Source organism: Urocitellus parryii, chromosome 6 (assembly GCF_045843805.1).
Source record: "Urocitellus parryii isolate mUroPar1 chromosome 6, mUroPar1.hap1, whole genome shotgun sequence".
In the NCBI taxonomy this organism is placed as follows: Eukaryota; Metazoa; Chordata; class Mammalia; order Rodentia; family Sciuridae; genus Urocitellus; species Urocitellus parryii.
In genome coordinates this window covers 109,485,689-109,509,016 of record NC_135536.1, presented here as the reverse complement: position 1 = coordinate 109,509,016, position 23,328 = coordinate 109,485,689, and the positions used below count along the sequence as shown (strand labels likewise).

Below are 23,328 nucleotides of genomic sequence, written 5' to 3'. Positions count from 1 at the left end.
ACCAAACTTTGTCTGCAACATCCAACTCTTTTAAGCAAGAATGGACACCATCAACTTAGAAATGATTTATAGTTGGACACTCCTGGGTGCAAGATACTAATGCCTTTGTCTCCTTCTGTTGTTTGATTTGTGTTGTTCAGTTTGCACTGCACATTATGTGTTTCAGAGTTCACAAGGAATGAGGGACCATACTTTTCCAAAGTGTGTCCAAGCTCATAAACCTTAAAATCTGAAGTGATTGACCTCAAGTAAACCCCACAGTCCTGTGGTGACTTTTCCTTTGAAACCTCCACCATTTACCCTGATGAACTGCAGTAGGAGCAGAAATAAAAGATGAATTGTACCATCTATGTTTGGTGCCTGAACAGTCTTGTCACTAAGATATCTGCATTGATGAAGGCGGAGAATGTGAGGTAGGGACTCAGGAGAATCAGGCAGCAAAACCCAAGCAGAGGGAGCATTTATCCTTAGGTAGAGGAAAAAAACATTCCTCTTACCTTTTATTTGACCTTTGCAAGGTTTTTATAAAGTGAACTTTATTTGGTTTTTGTTTTAAGTTTTTCCTGGTTTATTGCCTTTGTGCTATGGCATTTCTTTACGGGCTTAGAAAGAATCACAGCATCTTTAATGAACTGTACTTTCAAAACTACAAGTGGTGTCATTGTAAATATCTTACCCTACGGTCCAGTCTTTTTGTTAACTATGGAAAATTTCATATATATACAGAAGTAAAGAGGTTAGTGTGACCTTTTCTCCCATGTACTTAACATCCAGCTTCAAATAATTATCAAGTCATACAGTCTTGTTTCATCTGTATCTCCACCACTCACCTGGATTATTTTGAAGCAGATCCCATCAAACTACTTCATCCATGAATACTTGAGTATGGAACCTTAGTTTAAAAAAATTTAACCACAGTACTATTATCACATTTAATGAGGTTTTTTTTTTTTCTGAAGAGTTCCCAGTCTCCATCTCACCAATTACATCTTTGTGATATCATATCCTTCTGTTTCCATACTTCTTTAGTTTAGTGGTTCAACAGCTGTGCCATCCAATATGATAGTCACATATGCTAGTAAGCACTTGAAATGTAACTAGTTTGAATTAAGATAGGGATAATGTACGTGGCTCACATTCTTTCTACTAGGTAACACTGTTCTAGAAGCTTGATGACATTTGGATTGGAATTTTATGGCAAGACTACTTTACATACGTGGTATGTACTTCGTTTAGCAGGTTCTACTGTCTGTCCCATTGGGATGTTAGCAGCCACTAATAATCAAGACCTAGATTCATTAATTCATTAGGGGTGGGAAAATAGTAGTAATTTAATTCCGTCATTCTTCAGTTATTAACTGGAATACAAAAAGAGAAACTTCCCCTCATCAACTATTTGGTTATCCTTGAGTATAATTTGTTTAGGAAAGCAAGAGATAAATACTTAATTCTTTTTATTTACAGATTCATAAAATAATGAATTGGTTTTTAACATCCCCCCAAAGGTAACCAGTGATTTTTGTTTTGCACATTTGTTGTTGTTGTTGTGGGGTGTGGGGTGCTGGGATTAAACCTGGGATCTTGCATATATGCCAGGCAAATGTTCTACAACTGAGCTGCACCCACTGCCCAAGTTTTGTTTTTAAGTATCTTTATGAATTTGGACCTAAACATTTTTCTTTAAAAACCATCAAACCATTGTTGTTATCTTTATTGCTTGCTCCATCTTTTGGACAGTAGGAGTCTCTTCAACTCCTACTGAGTTCTCATACATTCCAGTATTCTGTTTTAATTTATCTTGTACCATCTGCCACCTCAGACCTGGAGTCAGTGATTTTTTTTCAGTGAGTTCTGATTCTTCTTTAGAAGAAAAAGTATTTATCGATCATAACCTTCATGTTAGGGGTGCTTATTGTTATTGCTTCCCATTTAGAGTCATTTCTTATTCTTTTTAGTCAACAGAATTTGGAACTACATTGCTGTTGAGCCTTCAGTCCTTTTGAAATCATGTCATTTTTATGCTTTTACCTGAATTCTCTGTAGATTGAACATGAATGGATAAAAATAGAGAAACCATTCAATGACTAATCAGAAAGTCAACCAATTACTTGTTGATTCATCATATCATATATGCAAGCATACTTTTCTCTTTTTCTTTTCTTTTGCATGGTTCTGGAGTTGAACCTAGGGCCTCTTTCTCACAAGCTAGGCAAGTGTTCTACAACTGAGCTACGTCCCCAGCCCTGCAAGCATACTTTTTATTTCCTAGAAGTGTCATCCCTGGACTTGTGAAGAACTCTGACAAAAGCATTTACTTTTAAGAAATGATATAAACATAGGGAAGAAAGCTATGAGAGAAAGAAAATACATTAAATACTAAGAGTATTCCCCCCAAGTGGCTGAGTTTATGTTGAATTTTCTGCTTTAAACCAACCAATTAATCACTCTAAAACCATGCTTCTGTATCCATGTGACTTTTGTAACAAGAAGCTTAGCTAAGATTATGCCATCTGTTGTAGCAGTTCACTTCTACATGTTTTGTCCACAAAGAAGCTCTCCTGGGAATTCCAAGGTAAGTCCAAACTATATCTTGTTCCATTGAAATAGAGTAATATTCAGTAGATTAAAGGAATGTGAATGCTGTGAAGTATTAGTAGTGATTTATTTTAGGGAACAAATTAAATGACACATTTCCAACTAACTTTTTTTAATGTTTTGAGTCAATAAATTACCATATAAAGAGCTTGTTACTTTGTGTGTATTGGTACTGTAGTTCCTAACTTGCCACATCTGGTCACCTATGAAGAATTTGTTTTGCCTTTTGGAATAAACTGATTTCTCAACAGTCTCTGAAACTAAAATCACGGTCTTTGAAGCAAAGTGGTGTTAGAATGTATAACATTGTTAAATTCATTTGTCAGAATCAGGGTACCAGAATTTGTGTTCTTGGAATATGATTTTTTTAATTTCCCATTTTCTGGGTACTGTATTGGATGCTTCAAATATTAAAAAGGAGCAGACATATAGGATTCATGCCTTCCTGGAATCTGAATGTAAAGTATAGAATGTAAAGTTTTAATAATTGTACAGATATTTAGAGTCATTAGTTACAATTATGATTATGCTACAAGGAATAGTACTTAGTAATTGATTTATAGTTTTCATTATCCAAATATTTATTACAAAGTACCCATAGAGGCTAAGCAAAATACCAAATGCTCCCTAACTTCACAGAAAATACAGGTTGTGAGAAAGATATTAATCTAATAATAAAAAAAATGCACTGAGTACTTTGAAGAAAAGGTATGGTTCTAGGAGAATATGAAGTAGAAATTTTTTTCATACATGGTTCTATAATATAGTTAGGAGAAATAACAGAAAAAACTATCATCTAGTAGGGGTAAGAATTGTTCCACCTACATATGTATATGCTAGGTCACAAAATATATACTCTGTCACAGTAAAATATATATATATTTTAAATTTATATGTATGGATATATATGCATATATATATATATATATTTATATATGGATAGTGCCACTATATTAGACTTTAAACATTTTATAAAAGCTTTCTTATAAAAGTGATGTTTCAGCTGAACTCTGAAAAATGAACAGCTTTTAATTAGTTATAGAGAAGAGACAGAGAAGAACACGGCAAGTATTTGGAATAGAATATGCAAAGGTCCTGTGGTGAGTCAAGAGACAATTGGAAATTGAAGGCTATGATGGCTGCAGTAAGATGGAAAAAGAGGGATCAGGGGCTAGAAGTTGCAAGGCTTCTGAAGGAGTTTTTATTCTGAAAGCACCTGGAAACTATTGAAAGCTTTCAAGCAAGTTAGTGGCTTAGTTTTGTGTTTTGAAATGATCCTTCTTGCTTCAGCATGTGGAACAAAACCGCAGTAATACAGCATGAGAGGATACATGGGGAACAGTTGTCTAAGTGAAAGAACAGAGGCTGGGGTTCCCATGGTAGCAGTGCAGGAAGCATGAAATGGCTACACTCCAGATTTAAAAGAGAGAACTTGTCAAAGGATTTGGCATGGGTAAGAAAGGAGAGGAACATCAGGAATAGATCCTCATTGCCTGGATCAAAGCTGCCATACCTTGAGAGGAACACTGGAGGCAGGGGATGATCACTTTGGGGGAGGGGAAAGTCAATAGTTCACTTTGCATATGTTGAGTTTGAGGGACTCTTGAGACATCTTGGGAGAGATGTCTTTGAGCTGGTTGTGTTTATGAGTTTGATCTCAGAAGAGACCTGGAGAATTTGTGAATCATTCGTTGGTAATTAAAGCTATGAGCAAGTGAAGTCACTTAAAAGAGTATAGTAGAGAACTTTAAAACTGCTGTCATGACTAGACAACTCACCACAGTCTCCACCCAGGCCCATGCTCAGCTATGCCAAATGGGCACTGGCACATGGAGTGGGATTTGAGAAATCCTGGATTGTATAGTTTGTTGAAGCATGCACAGCCTGGCTTTCCTAATGTCTCCATTCCCATTCCCCCACCCCCAGGCCTCTTCAGGGCTTTCTCTGTCAACTACTGAATGGAGCTGGAACTCAACCTAAAGTTCAAAGTCCTCTCCAGGCAGACCCAAATCTATACCTTCAATCTTGGTGCAGACTGCTTCCAGCACAAACTATCTACTTGAATCAAACAACTTGTCACCCACTCCCTCTGCCCTGCAGCTTCCTGCCTCTGCTCCCTGGCTCTAGCTGTTCCCTGGAATCTCACTCTCCATCTCTTTCCTGCTCACAGGCTGTTCTCCAACCTTCTGGGGTCCAGATCAAAGCCAGTTGCTTTCCTAAAGCTTCCCAAGCCCCATAAGGACTAGAACTCCCCTTCCAGAGGCATTCCCTTGTGCGGGGTCCTGGTAAGCCCTGAAACTGTTACTTAACCATCTATATCTCTTATTTTGTATTTAGCAAGGTGACCCTCATTTTAGACTATGTTCTAACTAGATCATATCTCAGCTCTTGCCATTCTTAAGAGAGATATTCCCAGAATCCTTTAACTCTTAAGTTACCCTGGAAGCAAGTGTATAGTAGATTAGAGAAGACCTATTAGGATGCAGATGCTGGGTCAAAGATGGGAAAGAAGGCTGCCCTCTACCTGCTAAGTGGACAGTACATTCCTTCTGAGCCTCAATAGAACTATTGGTCTTCCCATAGTTCAGAATTCAAGTGATAACTGAAAATGTGAATGATAAATCTGAGAATGCCAAAACTTGCTGAATTTTCCATGTCTCCTTTTATACTGTTGTACCTCAGAAGTGCCCTGTGAGAACTAGCTGACAGGGCAGATGGGTTACTGGTTACCCGAGGACCTGCCTGGTCCTGTACGATGGAGGCAGCATGAGGAGCGGCCTCTGCTGTGCCGGGGCTCTGGCTCAAAGCATGGAGTGAATGAGTCATATAGAGGAAGACACTGGCAAGAATGAACAGATGGGGGAGGAGATGAGGGGATTAAAGGATTTGCCCACCTGCCCTCAATTGACCTGTCTGCACTCAGATTACCCACCCACCCTACCTCTCTACATGGTGCTCGGCTGTAGGGAACAGCATGACCGCACAGTGACCCTAAGCAGCAGAGTTTTGCATCATCCTGGCAGGGATGACAGATTGTGTTGAGCCAGAGGCACTCTCTGGTGCAGGTTCCCTAATAATCCCTGATTGTTTGCAAAATGCCAGAGTGTCTTTAGGAGTCTAGATTTATATTATAGGTAGTTGTGAGTTTAAATTTTGTGTGAATTAGGTTTTTTTTATTGCAAGGCTGCAGACTCAATAATCCCTGGCTCTTGTATTGTTAAACTAAGTACAGATACTACACTTAGACAAAAGATCTAGAAATGATATGTGAATGAGCTTTTAATTCTGGATAAGTTGTTTAACCTCATAAATTGTCAGTTATGTGCAAAGTAAACAATGAGATACCACTACACACACACAAGAATGAATGGTTAAATTAAAAAGCCTGACAATTTCAGGTGTCACTGAGAATGTGATCATCTGTAACTCTCATGCACTGTTGCTATGAAAGTCAAGTAGAATCGGTCCATTTCTAATGAAATGTTTTAAAGATGCTATTTAAGTTGAGCACAGTGGTGCATACCTGTAACCCCAGTGACTCTGGAGGCTGACCAAGGAACATCACAAGTTGGAGGCCAGCCTTGGTAATTTAGCAAGACTGTCTTAAAATAAAAATTTTAAAAAGGGCTGTGGAGTTGTAGCTCAGTGGTAGAGCACTCCTGGTTTCAATCCCTAGTAACACACACACACACACACACACACACACACACACATATTTAGTTTTGGGGATTGAACCCAGGGCTTTGTGCATGCAAAGCAAGCACTCTACCAACTTAGCTATATCCCTAGCCTCAGAGATATATTTGAAACATTGACCTCATACCCAATGACCTTGATGAATTATGTTACTAATTCTAAGAGTTTTATTCACAGATTATTTTTTATTTTCTCATATAATTATGTCATCCATAAATAATGGTTGCTTGTTTGCTTTCTTTCCAATTGTTAACACTCCCACAAAATAGTGCCGGTAGTACAATATTAAATACATTTGATGGGGACTCTCTTGTATCATTTCCAGTATTGGGGATGTCCTTTTGAATCTCATCATTAAGTAGGATGTTTGCTATAGATGTTTTAGAGATATTCTTTATTAGATTAAGGAAATGACAGTCTTCCTAAATTTATAAGGGTTAGTTGCTTAAAATCACAAATGGGTATTAATTTTATGAAGTATTTTTTCTGGATCCATGGAGATATAAAATTATATTACTTTGATCTTTATTAATATTTATCTGTATTCCTATTGATTAATTTTGGAATGTTAAACCAATCTGTCATTTCAGGAATAAATTCAGCTTGACATTGTTGTATGATTCTTTCCATAATTATTTTTGTTAAGATTTTTGCATCTTGGTTCATGAGAGAGTGCCATCTAATTTTCTTGTCAAGTTGGCATAAAGATTATATTCAATTATAATGAATTAGGAAGTATTCTTTATTTTCTTCTTCTTGCAAGAGTTTGTGTAATTTGGTGTAATTTCTTCCTTAAACTTTGGAATGGCAACTCTATTGATGAAATGTTTTAGAGCTGGTCTTACAGACAATGATATAAAGCATGACTTAGACATGAAATAGTCAATTCCTGGCATGTGAAAATGTTCTTGTTTTTATTTATATCCTCCCTTAAGCAGCTCTGGCCAGTTCACCTGTTCTTTTCCAGTTGTGTGTTGCCCAGCTAAGCAACTGTGCAGGAGACTGGTGGTCTGAGCCTGGTCCCCAGGACTCTACATTCTTTCTTTCTGACCCCAGGCAGCCTGCCGAACACTGCTGAGCCATCTCCACACTCCTGACAGAATGAGTGCCCTCGATGGTGTCCCCTTCAAGGTACCCAAGGGTTTTGTGATCAGCACAGAGCCTCTCCCTGCACCAGAGTTCAGTATCCCTGCCTGCAGGGAGCTTCTGCTGGGTTCTGTGGTAAGTGTGCCTGTCTCTCTAGCTTCTTGTCCCTGGGTCTGAGGCCTGAGAAAGGGCAGCTTGACCTGCTTTTGAATAGTCTGGGAAGCTTGAAATTAATCCAATAGAGGGGGGGTGGAAAGTTTCATAAAGAAAGTTGGTGGCTAGGTGATGAGGGTTGTTCAGTGGGTCTTGTTTTAAGCTGAGGATACAGAGAGGCTGCTTATGTGAAGTGAGGGGCAGTTACTGCAATGGTGCTCCAGTTCCCCTTCTCTACCAACTTGCGGCCATGTCTAAAATTCCACCATTAAAATCACTCTTTTGGGTAAAGACTTATTCTCTGTTATCCTCTTAAAATGCAGACAGTTACCTGGGCCATGTTAGAAGGAATTAGAAGGGAGTGCTATTCCATAGACCCACACCTGGAGGTGGCCTAGAAGGACCTCATGCCCCTGGTTCACATCCCTAGATTACACCTTGCTAAGTGCACATTCCCAGGGTATATGGTGGTATCAAAGAGCTGTGGAGCTAGCCTGGATCCCCTGAGGCCTGGGCTCACAGACTTGGTGCTCACTCTCTACTATCTGCAGGAGTGTTTATAGAAAAGTTTGAAGGTCTGGTTTGGCTCTCACTCATTTTACACATGAGAAACCTGAAATTTAGAGAAGGGGGATATTTATTCATAGTTATTAGTAGTGATAATATGAAAATCCAGGTCCTGACTCCAGGTAATTTCATATTAGCTAAGAGTAGAACTTGGAATGAGATATAAGATACCAGTTGGGGAAGGCAAAAACTGGGGCAAAGGGTTGTTGCAGGGAATTCAGGAGCATAGAGCGCAGTCCTGGGGAAAATCAGGTAAAGAGGTTGAGTGACCTCGAGGCACAGGAGAAGACCCAGTGTGAACTTGCTTCCTCTGTAGACCCAGGAATCACAGGCTCATCAGAATCAAGGTTTACAGCTGGAAGTGGTGCCACATGCCTATTATCCCAACAGCTTAGAAGGCTGAGGCAGGAGAATTGCAAGTTCAAAGCCAGCCTCAGCAACTTAGCAAGACTGTCTCAAAATAAAAAATAAAAAGAGCTGGGGTGTGGCTCAGTGGTTATAAAGCCCAGAGCACAGTGTCTATGGGATGCATGCTGCTCTGTGTAGCAGGTGCTCTGGCTCTTCCCTAGCAGTCAGTGCTATCTGTCTTCTCTTTGTGTTGTTGAGAACAGGAATTTACTTTACCAACCTTGCAATGGAGGTAGATTATCACAATTTTTCCCTCCTGCTCAGCTCTAACCACACTGAGAAGAAGTTGTTCTGAAGCTTCCCTCTCTGGAAGCCCTTTCCCTTCTGTATGTGTGTGGTATATAGTGGTTATAGTAGTAGTCATTTAGAATTATCTTTCCTTTTATGGTTTTGACCACCTGAAATTATAAAGGATTTCTCTTCTGTTTCTCCTAGTACTTTCTCGTGTCATATCATATATTTGAATCCTTTTTGGAATTCATCTTAAGAGTGAGAATGAATCCAACTTTATTTTTTCCAGCTAGCTAACACAATTTATTACTATCTCTCCTTTTCCTCCTTTATTACTTTTTATTTATTTTTTATTTTATATATATATATATATTTTTTTTATTGGTTGTTCAAAACATTACAAAGCTCTTGACATATCATATTTCATACATCTTTATTACTTTTTAAAGCCCCATATATATTATGATTTATGTCTGGATTTTCTATTATGTACCTTCAATCTGTTTGGGATAGTGCCATAGTTTAATTATCAAGAACTGGTAAAGCCAGGTCTCAGTTCTCCTTATTTATATTTTTGTTACCAGAGTTTTATAGCTATTTTTATTTGTCTTTCATATCAAATTTAGAATCATAGTGTGACATTTCAGAATAAAAAAATTTTGGTATTTTATTGGGTCTTTTATCCCTGTAAGTCCCACTGACTGTCTCTTTATCTCTTAGTCTTTTTTTCTCCAAGTATGCCTCAATTATGAAATTGCCTTTTTCCTTCCTCTGTCTTTTATAACCTACCTGTTTTTGCTCAAATCTCTTTTTTCTAACCATTTATTCTGCACATGCCTATAAATATCCACTCTGTGCCTGGCCTGCCCGGGCCTTAAAGATTCAGAGAAAGGAATAAAACCTGGTCCCTGACCTCAATCAGGGAGTCACATTGGAGCTGCTGAGTCAGACTTCTCTCCTCAAGGCAGGGTCATGTCAGTGAGAGAGGCAGTGCCTGTGTTCTGTCCAATATCTGTGTCTTTCTGCCCATCTGCCCCTTCCTCCCTCAAACACTACTTCCCCTAGCCTATCTCTTCCTCAATTGGCCATGGGAGAGCACTAAAATTGCCCCTTTAAAGTTATTTAGCCAATTTTTTCAGTGCTAGTGATCAAACCCAAGGCCTTGGGCAAGCTAGGTAAGTGCTCTACTACTGAGCTATACGTGCAGGCATACAATTTTTAATGGAGTTTTGTTTTCTATTCTTAACTTTAAAGGTAAGAAACAAGGCTAAGGCTGTAGCTCAGTGGCAGAGTGTCTGCCTAGCACACGTGAAGCACTGGGTTTAATCCTTAGCATGTCTTTATTTATTTATTTTTATGTGGTGCTATCAGTCTACAACTTCAGAAAAGAAAGGTAAGAAATAGGAATACTCTCATTTTTTAATTCAGTTATAAATTGAATCAAAGTTAGAATAATTATATAGATTCCAGATTGCTTTCGTAGGTGGCCTAATAGTCAGTGGGGTGAGCACTACAGTCAGGTAGACAGAAACACAAGTTCAACACCCATCTATCTGTCCACATCTATCATCTATCTGTCCATAGCAAATAAAAAAAATTAAGTCTTGCTGTGTGTACTGGCACATGCCTATAATCCCAGTCACTTGGGAACCTGAGATAGGAGGATCCAAAGTTCAAGGCCAGCCTCTCAGCAATTTAGCAAGGTCCTAAGAAATTTAGGGAGACTCTGTCTCAATATAAAAAGTAAATAGGGTTGAGAATATAGTTCAGGGTTAAAGCACCCCTGCATTCAATCCCCAGTACAAAAAAAAAATTATGAGCCTCATTTTCATAATCTGGAACAAGGAATGACACCTGACCTACTAGTTAAATTCAACAAAGGTTAGATTATATATTTCCTGGACCCCAGAGTATCCCTGGATGAGAGCAAAGTGGGTAAAGGGCAGATATTAACTGCTCCATAGGGAGGTTTGTCTGATGAATAGGCCTCCAAGGCTGACTGTTCAGTGGCAAACTGCTGGGCTCTGGTGAACACTTCTTTGTGAAGAACAAGTTTTATTGGATTTTTTTTTTTTCTGAACTAGAGATTGAACCCAAGAGTGCTCTACCACTGAGCTATATCCCCAGCCTGTTTTATTTTTCTTTTGAGATGGGGTCTTGCTACATTGTTAAACCTGACCTCAAACTTTGGAACCCCTTGCTTTAGTCTCCCAAGTAGCTAGGATTACAAGCATGACCCATTGCACCCAGTTATTTGAGAGATTTTTAACATAGTTAGCAATGACTTACTGAATGGCAAAGGGTTTTAGATATTGCATTTCATTCTATTCAATCATTTCTCATTCTGCTCTTCATGCCAGAGCTTGCCAATAAACTGTTACCGGTATCCATTTGCCCCAGTGTTAGCTAAAACTATTGGTGGGAGTGGGCTGTGTAGGATGCCCAGGACTCCGAATCAGAAGCTGTCCAGACCTGGTAAGTCTTTGGCTCATCAGGGTCCCCAGGCCGCCAGCCATTAGGGCGCCTCCCAAGGTCCTTGTTTGCCCCATCTGGACCTCACAAAACCTTCTCTCAGCAGCATGACTTCAGCCTGGAAAGGAACACTCTCTTCTGGGTGGAGGCTGCCATCCGAGGACCCTGCTCATACCAGTGCAATGATCTGAGGACTGTGTCAGCCCCTCCGGCCTGGCTCTTGCTGGTCAGTCCCGAAAGTGAGCTGGCATTTGCGCCTGGCACAGCCAGAGACGAGGAGGATGGACCCCAGGAGCCGCTAGAGGAAGAGGAGAATGAGGAAGAAGGCTTCTCTGCCAGCGAGGAAGAGCTGGACTCCAGCAGCCCGCAGCCCAGTTCTCCAGGGCGCCCTGGCTCCAGCCATGGCCTGCGCTCCCTGGATGTGCTGCGCAGCGTAAGGTCCGAGCTGGCTGGGGCGCGGCGGCGGCTCTCTGAGAGCAGGTTGGCTGCCTGTCCCCGCGCGCTCCTGCACCGCTTTCGCGGTCACCGGGCGCTGAGCCTGTGCCCCTCACCGCCACCCGGGCCTGTACCCCAGCTCCCCAATGTCTCTGTACCCCAGCCCCCCAAAGCCCCCGCGCTGCCCCCACGGCCCTCGACAGCTGGCTCCATGCCCCCACTGCGGAGCCACAAGCCCACTGTTGCGGTAAGGACTGCCTGCTCCACCAGGGCCTCAGCTGGCCAGCCTCACCTCTGCAATCTCAGCTCCTTCCTCCCGGTGCTCCTTCCTTCTTAGCTTTACCTGTTCCCATCTGGCCCCGGTGTGCGGCCCTTTTGGCCATTTACCTAGAATATTCTCTGCTTAGCGGAACCCATTCTGTTTCCCTGCTCTGTCTGCTTTGCCTCTATTGGGGCACATTTCATGATGATTGTATTTACTGGTACCTGTCTGTTTCCTTGGGTGGAATGAGTTCTTTTAAGGCAGGGATCAGATGGCATTCATTTTTGTTTCCAGGGCATCTAGCAGCAGATTTGACCCATAGAGGGTTTTTAATGAATGTTGAATTGCCTTAATGAAGGAGACATAATTCTAAGGCCTCCCATGGATGAATTTTACTGTAGTCTGGGTAAGCTGGAGGCTCAATCAAGGGATAGTCACTGTAGTAACTTCCTGGCAAACACTGGGTTGGGAGAGATAAGATCCAAACCACAGGACATAGAGAGTTGGTCAACGGGGTGTGGACAAGGCCAAGCCCTGTATAGTAGGATAAGGTGTTGAGAGACAGAGGGCTTCTGAAGGATGGTAAGGCTTCAGGCCGAAATAGTGAGCTGGGCAGAACCTGGAGGAGAGGCAAATTTATGGTGAGGCCAAAGAAGCTTCATCCTTGGAACCTTTACTCTGTCCCTTCCAAGGCCTTATACCCAATTTCATGTTCTTCATTAAATGTTCTTTTTCTTTAAGAAGTCCTCTCCAAATTGTTTTAAGTTATCAGACTCCACAAAGCCTAGATCCAGAGAGCAGATGAGTTAGGTCAAGAATTGGTAGCAGAGAGTACCATTTGAGCACAGCTTTCTGCCAGTCAAGCCAGGAGATACTGCAGAATGAAGCCAAGTGAAATTAAATCCCAAAGACAGAAATCTCCCACTCACTGGTGTGTGACCTTAGGAAAGTTATTGAACCACTCTGAGCCACCCTTCTCTACCTAAAAAAACGGACCAGCAACCCTTACCACAGTTGTTTAGAGCAAATAGTAAAGGGGAAAAGGCTCTGTAAGTGGGACAGACCATGCTCAAGGATCAGAGCTGATGTCAGGATGTCTCTTCCCTGGCCAGATTAGTCTAGAACAGCCATGTAGGGAGGATGGGGTAGATATTCTGTTGATGAGGAAACAAAGACAAGAGTAGACTCTTCTCCTAAAATGTGGATCTCCACCCTTGAGGTAAACAGTAGTCCCTAGAGTGGGGTCATGTTAGGGAAACCCAAGAAGAAGGGGACAGATGGGTGGGGAATTCCTACACCCCACGTATACTTGGCCCCAGGAGCTAGAGTAGCAGCTGGTCTTTCCTTGGGAGATAGAACTAGGGTGCTGTGTTCAGGGCTAGCAGAGGAGTTCTACTATGTGGAGAAGGGGTGCTGGCAAACCAGCTGAAATGCCTTCAAGTCACCTTCCTTAGTCCAGCATTTGTGTGAGTCTCTCAAGCACAACTGAGGGGTTGGTGTGCCCAGTTCCTACCCTACTATACACCCTGCCAGACCCCAGCCCAGATGAACTCAAGAAGGAGAGTCTGGCTAGGAAGGTCTTTTCCTGCCCATGAGGTAAAGAACCTCTGAGTAGGGTTCAACTCCCAAATTGCCGGGGGCCAGCCCCGGCGGGGTCCAGGGAGTCCCGAAGGAGGAGTGGCGTCGGCGAAATGATGAGACAGGAGTCGTTCCCTTTGAGCAATCTTCAGAGAGAGAGCCAAAGCTGCTTTCTCTGGGTCCCCTTTTTATTACAATTTTTCTCATCATTATAGATTCACAATACGTCATTGATTATATAACTTAAAACTTTGCCAAGACATGACATTTCCTTAACCATGATTGAGAGCACACCGATCTACATTCTTCCAGGATATGACCCCCAGCCATACAATCATCAAAGTACAGAATCATCAATAAAACATGTCACCAATTTACATCCTTCAGATTTTCCCAGGATTTACTATTTTTCCCAAGATATGTTATTTCCTTATTAACTAATGCCAAACTACGTATCCAGACTCTAAGTTTCTTAATTAATCATTAACCTAAAGTACACCTGCACTTTATTTTTAATCTAAAATTCCCATCTAAAAAAGTCCCTTTAAATCTTATATTTAAAATGTCCTAAAGATTATGAATCATCCTTAAAGCATATCAGAAACCTATATAACTAAAGACTTAATAATTTCTAAACTTAGGAATCTAAATAAAATAATATTTTTAACATTATTTTAAAACTGTGTCTTATAAAGCTATTTTAATTAATTTCTATATTTATTCTCATAAAACTGGTTGAGCTGCTTTCTCAGAGAGTTTCTTTTGTTTCTCAGTCAAGGTGCACTAGTTCTCATAGAGTTTGTTTTTCAGAGAATGATTGTTGTCTGTTATTAGGTTTGTCCACAATGTACTAAGATAGAAGAATAGCCTTTTATTTTGTCCTTGATATGCTGAGGGGTGGGTAGCAGAACAGCTTCCAAGGCATGAACTACCTGTTCTGTTCTAGCCATCTGAAATTTAATTTGTTTGGCATTTAACATACTCATGCCTCCTGTCAGAAACATAAGCATGAAAATGCAAAGTCCCAATTACATAAAAAAGGGTCTCATGGTTTCGGTTACCCACCAACCAGCGTGGCTTTGCCAGCATTCATCCTCACTGTGACCCTGTCAAGACAGTGGGAGAGTGGCTTTGCCAACACTTTTTCTCACTGTGACCCTGTCAAGACAGTGAGTGGGGGATCGCCTTCACCACCAAATGTGTGTTGTGTATCAGGGTCATTAACTTCTCTGAACCTTGACTTCAGTATCTGTAAAAAGAGATAGCATGGTGGACATATTATATTCCTTTCCTTTCCTTCCCTTTATTCTTGAGATAGGGCTTCACTAGGTTGCCCAGGCTGGTTTCAAATTCCTGGGCTCAAATGATCCTCCTGCCTTAGTCTCCTGAGTAGCTGGGACTCCAGGAGTGTACCATAGCACCTGGATACCTATCATATTTCTTTTGCAGGGTATTCTAAGTAATAAGTATTAGCCTTCACTGACAGTTTCTGTATGCCAGGCCCCTTTGCTCATGTTGTCTTATTTAAGCCTTGTTACAACCCTGTGAGATACTTTTGAGATTGCCTCCATTTTACATTCGAATAAAGTGAGTAGACAGTGGGGAACTGGGGTCTTCAGGGCTCTAACCCCACCCCCCACCCCCCATGCTAACTCCTACACTAGGTATAGAAAGTATACACAAAAGCACTTTTAAAATGTACAGCCCAGCCAGGTGTCACCTCCTTTGGTAACTGACATGACAGCCTCTCTGTATTTCAGTCTCTCAGTCCGTACACCTGCCTGCCACCCCTGAGGGGAACACCCCAGCCTCTCAACTCCCACAGATCGCACCCTGATTCTACGGCTGACCTGCTGTCTGCACTGAGCCAGGAGGAGCAGGACCTCATAGGGCCCGTGATTGCCCTGGGATATCCCCTGGGAAGGGCCATTGAGGCTCTACAGAAGACAGGGAGACAGAGCCTGAGCCAGGTAAGTGAGGGACCCAGGACTGAGGAGTTGTGAAGCTAGAGCCAATGAGTGGCCATGTGGTTTTGTATCTTGAATATGTTTTGAACCTCAACCTGGTATTAATTATTGGAGTTGTGAGAAAACCTCTAGTCCCTATGCTACCTCCTCCATAGGAGTTATCCTCACACCTACTCGGGGAATCTCAGTATTCTACTCCTGTCTAGCTCTTGCCCTAAATACAGGAACTGGAGCTTCATGTAGTCAAGAATCTTTTTAGAATAGTCCAGTAGAACTTTATCTAATTAGAGATGTTTTTATCTGTGTTGTTCAATATAGTAGCCACTAGCCTACTTCATTATATTCAATGTGGCTAGTGTGATTGAGAAACTAATTTAAAATTTTCTAAAATTGTAATTAAATTTAAATCCAAATAGCTACATATGCTTAGTGGCTTGGAGGACACAACTCTAACCACTTTCCTCAATGAATAGTTTATCAATACCCACATCCTTCCATCTGGCCAAAAGTATTTATTATTTATTTTTTAATTGATTTTAAAAAATGACAGTGGAATGCATTACAATTCTTATTATACATATACAGCACAATTTTTCATATCTTTGGTTGTATATAAAGTATGTTGACTGGCCAAGAGTATTTATTGTGCACTTTTTGGGTATACAGATGCAGCTGGGAGCTATAGGAAAAACCGAGGTACATAAAAACCAGTGCTGTGGGTTGGGTTCCCCAGGAAGCAGAGTCAGATGAAGTTTGGCATGTAGGATGCTTATTAAGGAGGTCCTTGGGACCAGCTGCTATGGAAGGGAGGGGACAGAAGCAGAAGTGGCAGAGGAAGAAGAGCTGTAATGTAGGACCAGAAATAGCATCAGCTAACCCCACAGCTCTGGAACCTCTCTGGCCCCTCAGAGTTGCCTAAGTGAGGCTGATATGACCAGGCTTTCTACCCCTACTTCAGGCAGTCATTGTTCATGGGAAGGGTGTGACATGAGAGACATGGATCTCAACAGCTTAGGCAGTCCCTGAGGGTGTCTCCTATCCCTCCCAGCATCTGGGGTAATGAGTCCTTCAGTAAAGGGCCTCTGGAAGGTACATCAGAGTTTACCACCACCAGATTCTATTTTCAAAGAGTATTCTTATTGCTAGAATTGTGGACACTCAGTGATGGCACTCAAAGGGTAGCACTTCAACCTTCTCTAGTTTGGGGAAGTAGGTCTTGACTCCCAATAGAAGCCAAGAATGTGAGAGCAGCTGCAAAGGAGTGAGGATCCCCAAAGTACCTAAAAAGAGCTGCTGGTTACAAGATGCCTGGGAGCATAATGGGCATGTATAAGTGCTGCGGAGTATTTCTGTCATCTGCTGCTGTGCAACAAACCGCCTGAACCTTAGTGCCTTAATCAACAACCATGAATTTGCTTATGAGATTCTGTGGGTTGGCAGTTTGAAGTTGGACTCAGCTAGGTGATCTTCTGCTGGTCTCATCTTTTTTTTTTTTTTAGAGAATTTTTTTTTAATATTTATTTTTTAGTTCTCGGCGGACACAACATCTTTGTTGGTATGTGGTGCTGAGGATCGAACCCGGGCCGCACGCATGCCAGGCAAGCGCGCTACTGCTTGAGCCACATCCCCAGCCCTGCTGGTCTCATCTTGATCTCTCTTGTGGCCATAGTGTTGTGACTTCGTTGGGGCTAAATAGCTTAAGATAGGCTTGGTCCCAGTCCAGAGGTTGGTGTCAATTGTCAACTGGACCACACACATCCGGCAAGCTAGCTCACTTGGTTCCAAGAGTGAAAACTTCAGGGCCTCCTGAGGCCTGGGCTGGAATTGTACATAGTCACTTCTATCTTATTCTGTTGGCCAAAGCATGTCATAGACTAGCCTAGATATAAAGGTAGAAAAATAAACTCCCTCTTGATGGGAAGAACACCCCAAAATTTATGGTCATTCTCAATCTACCACAAGGAGGTTCTAGTGAGTTGGAAAAGCTTCATGAAGGGACCACACATGGAACAGGACTTCCAAGTGTAGATAAGACCTGGCTTTGAAATAAGGAGAAGAGTAATAGGGATAGTGTGAGCAAAGGAGTCAGAGGCAGAAAGGAAGTGTGCAGGAGATCTGATCCAGTCCATCTTGCTGGAGAAGATGCATGAGTTGGGCTGGTGGGAGATAAGACAGGGACAGGTTGAGGGTACTTTGAAAACTGGGCTGAGACTGTGATAATAACCTAGTAGGCAAAGGAATCATAGAAAGATTATGAGTGAGGACAGGAGGTGGCATTGAATGCTATTGTCTGTACCCCTATTGTAGCATCTCCTTTGTATTTTCTAAATATTGGGGCTCTTCATGGCTAGAAAACTGGTCACAGGGCAGTTGGCACTTATTCCTTTTTCTCCTGTCTCCACCCCACCACTGCCAGAGGACTTGAACTCCTTCTCCTCCTCCTTCTCCTTCTTTTTTGGTACTGGGGATTGAACCCAGGGGTATTTAACCACTGAGTCACATCCCCAGCCCTTTTTATATTTTATTTTGAGACAGGGTCTCTCTGAGCTGCTTAAGGCCTCACGAAGTTGCTAAGGCTGGCTTTGAACCTGTTATCCTCCTGCCTCAGTCTCCTGAGCTGCTAGGATTTTAGGCATGTGCCACTTCCTTCACCTCCTACTTCTCCTTCTTCTTCTTCTTCTTCTTTTTTAATTTGTTTGTTATAGATGGACACAATACCTTTATTTTGTTTATTTATTTTTATGTGGCGCTGAGAATTGAACCCAGTGCCTCACACATGCTAGGCAAGCACTCTACCATTGAGCTACATCTCCAGCCCCTATACCTTCTACTTAATCACTGATGACTGCAGAATAGTGAGTGGGTCCCTGAGGTTCAAGACTCAGGCCTGCTCCTGGGTGAGGGAGTGACAGGAGAGTGATTCTTAAACAGGAGCCAGAGCAGAATGTGCTGCTGCCAGGTTGGGAAAGTGGGAAAATGCTCCTGGTGTTCTTCCCAACCCACTCCTGCTTTTTCTCTACCCTGGGTTCATAAGTCTATGCCCTATCTGGAGGAACACTTTCAACATGGTGACCCCCATGCTAGCTAAACTGAGTAGAGAGGAGAGGTTACTAACAGATTTTGAATACTTTCTTTGCACTGGTCCCTTAATCTGAAAGTCTTCAGTTAGGTCTCAGTTCTACAAAGTTATTATGCTATTACTGTCCTGGGCATTTTGCAGATGAGCAAACTGAGACCAGGGGGTTCAATAGCCTGTCAACGGCAACAGAAGTGTTGAGGTCAGGTTGTCCTGATTCTGGAATCTTTGTTGGACAGTGCTTTTCTTTCATTCTCTATGTGAAAACCTCCTAGGACAGCAACCTTGTCTTATCTGAGATTTAAGAGCAGATCTAAAGTGGCCCCTACCCTTAGCTGACCTTGGCTTAGAAGCTGGATAGGAGGGCTATGAGGTTCAGGCCCACAGTGGGGCTCTGACATGCCTCCTCAGTCCCTTTGCCCACTGTGATAATGCTGAGGTCTCAGCCCATCATTGTGGAATTCTGAAGATTAGTCAGAGCTAACACAGGGCACTGGCCTCCCAATGTGTTGGGTTCAGATCCTTCTCCCCTTGAAAGGAAGGAGAGCATCAGATGATGGAGATAGTACACTTAGAAGAGTCAGGAAGAGGAAATATAAGAGGAGATTCAAAAGATAAGCTCTGTGGTCTGGGGTTGTAGCTTAGTGGTAGAGTGCTTGCCTAGCATGTGTGAGGCACTGGGTTCAATTCTCAGCACCTCATATAAATAAATATTAATTAAAGGTCCATTGACAACTTAAAAAAATTTTTTTAAAGGATAAGCTCTGTGGGCTGGGGTTGTGGCTCAGTGGTAGAGCTCTTGCCTAGCATGCGTGAGACGCTGCGTTTGAACCTCAGCGCCACATAAAAATATAATAATAATCAAAAAATAAAGATATTATACCCACCTATAACTAAAAAATAAATAAATAAAAGATAAGCTCTGTGCCTCTCTCCTTCCTTTTACAGATATGATGTGCCCAAAGGACAGGCTTGAGCAGCATGTGTAAGGGTCCAGGGTCCAAGCCCAGAACTTGCTATAGGACTCCAGACACACCAAGCTCCCTTTTTTGTGCTTCCCTATTTATAGGACAGAGGAGGAATAAGTATGTGTTTGGAACCAATGACTTCTGGAAAACCCATCCTGGGGTCTGAAGGTGACATTTAACCTAGGGCCTCAGGCAAGCTTGGTACCCTCTAGAGTCCCATAGACCCAAAAGCTGACCAAACAGCAGAATCTTTAAAGTGCAGACCCCCAGGCCCTGTCCTGAAGAGCCCCGACCTATCTGGACCAGACCCAAGAACCTATAATTTTAGAAGATCTGCAGATATGCAGCCTGGCATGGTGTGGAGGTGGTCAACTGTCCCTTCAGCCAGTGATTCTTAACTTTGGCTGCACATTAAAATCACCTGGAGAACTATAAATTCATCCCAGTGTCCAGGTTACGCCTCAGATCAAATATACTGGAGCCTCTGGTGAGGCCCAGGCACCAGTATTTTCAAAATTCCCAGGGTGGTTGTAATGAGCACCAAGGCTGAGAATCATTGCTATGGGCAAGCCAAAAGGTAAAGGGAGCATCCACCATCTGCCCTTGCCTTTGCCCTCTCACCTTCTGAAGGCGAAGTTTTCTTCAGAACTCCTGTCCACTGCTAAGCTACCTCAAAGCTTCTCCTCTAGCAACCAATCTCCTTCTCAGACAAGAGGTCAAGTTATCCTGGAACCCTGGGCAAACCACCTGCCCTGCCTTGACCTGTTTCCCCAGTTTTGAAAGGCAGCCTTGGGTGTGTGATTTTCCAAATGTGCTCAGAGCGAGGTCTAGACATTCCAAGCAGAACTTCTGGCAGGAGTGCTGGATTCTGGGCTCCCATGGCCTTTGCCCTCTGTTCTTCCAGGCAGCTCTGATCTTAGCTTATTATTGAAGCCTCATATGCTAGGACAAACAGCTCAGGAGTGACGACAGTTTGAAAACCATTAGGTTAGATGATCTGCGCTTTCTGCCCCGCTCTGCAGAAACCCAACCTGCTCCTTCTCGGCATATATTCATAATTCTTGTGGTCTGGAGGCTTCGTTTGACACCTACTCCCTATAAATCCTGCTTTGATTTGCCTGGCACTGATGTTGTCCTGTGTCTGGTTTATCTCCCCCACTAAGCTGTGAGTTCCTTGAAGGGTAGTTCTTAATTCAGTTTATAAACACAGCATATATTTATTGAGCTCCTTCTGCCGCCATGCTGGTGCTGGGGACCCAGTGAACAGAACTGCCCAACCCCTCCCTGTGGAGCAAAAAACGAGTGGGTAAGGAAGATTAAGTGAAGCAATTACAAAGTTGTATGTGCTGTGCCGGGGAGCACAGGGTGGTCTGGGCGCACTAGAGATGGCACCCAGTGAAGACAGAGGTGGCAGAGAAGCTTCCCCAGGAGAGCACTGAGGCTTGCTTTAGCTGGGGGAGCCAGACAGGCAGAAGCCTGGAAAATATTGGATGGAACTGAGCCCTAGTAAAGAGGCAGCACTTTATCCTAAGAGTAAAAGTAGCCCCTGGTGACTTAGGCAGGGAGTGACTGGAGCAGGTGTGCAGCCCTGTGGGATCCTCCTCTGGTTCTGGTACAGGACTGTTAAGCCTCAAGGAGCTCTGGATGGCAGAGATGTGTCTGGGGTAGGGTGACTGAGGAGACTCCTTCTCCAAGGAGGGTGGGCAGGCTGGGGTGAGTGGTGCACATGTGCAGGATTGCCTAGGGGTGGCAGGCGAGATGCCCATCTGAGGCCTGTCGTGGTCCCCACTTAGGTTCTGTGAACATCTTAGCCCACTCTGAAAGTCCTTTTCCTGGATTCCAGCCCCCAACTTGGGACAGCCAGTGAGGTGAAGACCCATTGTCCACCTGTCCCCAGGTCCTTTGTTCCTCTTCTGTTAGCCCATGATATCTCTGGGGCCCCATGGGATGTGGTGGGCTGGCCAGTCTGCCTAGTTCTGAGCTCAGGCCTTAGTGAGGCCCTGGGTGCCTCTACACCTCTTCTGCTGCCTCTGCCTCTCTTATCATCCTTCCCTCTTTGCCTTCTTCCCACCAGTTTCTCAGCTACCTCAGTGCCCATGAAAGGTTTCTGCAGCAGGGCTACGAGGAGGCCCTGGTGGACGAGGCCATGGAGATGTTCCAGTTCTCTGAGAGCCAGGTCAGCTGAGCCTCCTGCCTGGGCTCCAGGGGCTGGGAGGGATGGGGCACACCAGTTCCCAGAGCAGCCTGTGGGCTGGACAGGAGACAGCCTGCAGCCTCGGTCCAGGGGAGAAAGAGCTGGCCCAGGGAGATGAAGCAGAAGATAGAGGGAGAATCCTGAGATGTGGGGAGGGCAACTGGAGGCGAAGAAAGCAGGGGTTTTGTTTTATTTAGCTGAATCAACACAACAGACATTCGTGAATGCCCATTCTTTGTCAGACACCCAGACAGGAATCAAGGGCCACACAGAGATACTTGAACTCCCCAGAATGCAGGCAGCTGCAGGCCTCACAGAAAATTCTAAGTGCTTGATGAATACTACTTGCCCCCAACCCTACTCCCAGCCAGAGCACCTGTTCATAGAGGCAGCCAGAGGGACAGAGGTGCTGAGGAAGAAAGGGGTCAGAAGAGGAGGGCAGGCAAGGGCTGCATTATGTGAAACCTCAGCGGTGCTGGCGCACCTGATGCCAGTGTGCACCCTTCTTCCTGCCCCAGTACCTGAGCACAGGGGTCAAGGCCATATGAGAGGGGAGAGGTGAGGCCGGGCAGAGCTAGTGGCCAGGTCAGAACTTCTTTCCTGGTAGAGGAAGAGTTGGGAGCCACATCACACTTCCTACACACAGAGGTACAGGAAGACGGCAGATGCTGCCGAGGATTAGGTTCTTCTGGTTTGGGGGACCACAGCTTTCTGGGATGAGGTGCAGAAGGTACTGGGGAGATGCTTCCAGGGTGTAGGTGGGCCTTGCAGAGCCCCCTCCCATCTCCTCCTCCTCAGGCAGGGGAATTCCTGAGCCTCTGGGAGCAGTTCAGCGACATGGGCTTCCAGCCACACCGGATCAAGGAGGTGCTGCTTGTCCATGGCAACCATCGCGATCAAGCCCTAGAGGAGCTGGTGGCCTGTGCCCAGTGACCGCTGAGGCATTCTGCAAGGCCTGGGCAACCCCGTCCAGCCTGTTATGAAAGCCTAACAAGATTAAGGAAGCCGTGCATTCTCACTGTGTAAACAATGCCAGGGGCGGGAGTTGAAAGCATTGCCCCCTTGCCTCCTGGAAGGGGCAGAGGGGAGAGGGTGGGCAAGGAATCATGTTTTTCATATTTGTATTTGATTCTTCAAACTATGTGCATTAATCACTTTGACTTTGAGAAAATTAAAACAAATAAATCATGGCAGTTCTTTTTTTAATATTTATTTTTTTAGTTTTAGGTGGACACAATATCTCTATTTTACTTTTATGTGGTGCTGAGGATCGAACCCAGTGTCTCATGCATGCTAGGCAAGCGCTCTACCATTGAGCCACAACCCCCAACCCTTGTGGCAGTTCTTTTGAGTCCTGTAGGCTCCTGGTTTTGGTTTGGAAAGAACATCTTTACTGTGGGTTAGAAGCCTTGAGTTCTGATGATGTCTGGAATCAAGGAGTTTTTGAGCCTTAGATTCTCAAGAAAAAGTAGAAAGATTTGACCAGGTCAAAATTTAAAAATTTTCAGACCTAGCTGTTTTCCATTAGGTATTCTGATTCAAAAGGCATAGCTTGACAGCCATCAGGAATCTGTTTGCTTGCGGGTTTCTGTTTTTCTTGGAGATAGTTCTTTCTGTTATCCAGGCTGATCTTGAACTCG

At 43.4% G+C, this 23,328-nt stretch overlaps 1 protein-coding gene across 2 annotated transcripts; it reads left to right on the top strand.

The window, feature by feature from the left end:
- The first annotated feature begins 7,255 nt into the window (after positions 1 to 7,255).
- Positions 7,256 to 22,822, top strand: Ubap1l (ubiquitin associated protein 1 like). 2 transcript variants are annotated; one of them, XM_026384915.2, is made up of 5 exons: positions 7,256 to 7,512; positions 11,315 to 11,890; positions 15,244 to 15,453; positions 21,569 to 21,670; positions 22,487 to 22,822. In XM_026384915.2, the coding sequence occupies exons 1-5, from the start codon at positions 7,393 to 7,395 to the stop codon at positions 22,619 to 22,621; spliced, it is 1,143 nt and encodes a 380-aa protein (XP_026240700.1). In that variant the 5' UTR covers positions 7,256 to 7,392; the 3' UTR covers positions 22,622 to 22,822. The 2 variants fall into 2 exon arrangements, with proteins under 2 accessions (XP_026240700.1, XP_026240699.1); XM_026384914.2 differs by having other exon boundaries at positions 11,312 to 11,890.
- The last annotated feature ends 506 nt before the right edge of the window (positions 22,823 to 23,328 follow it).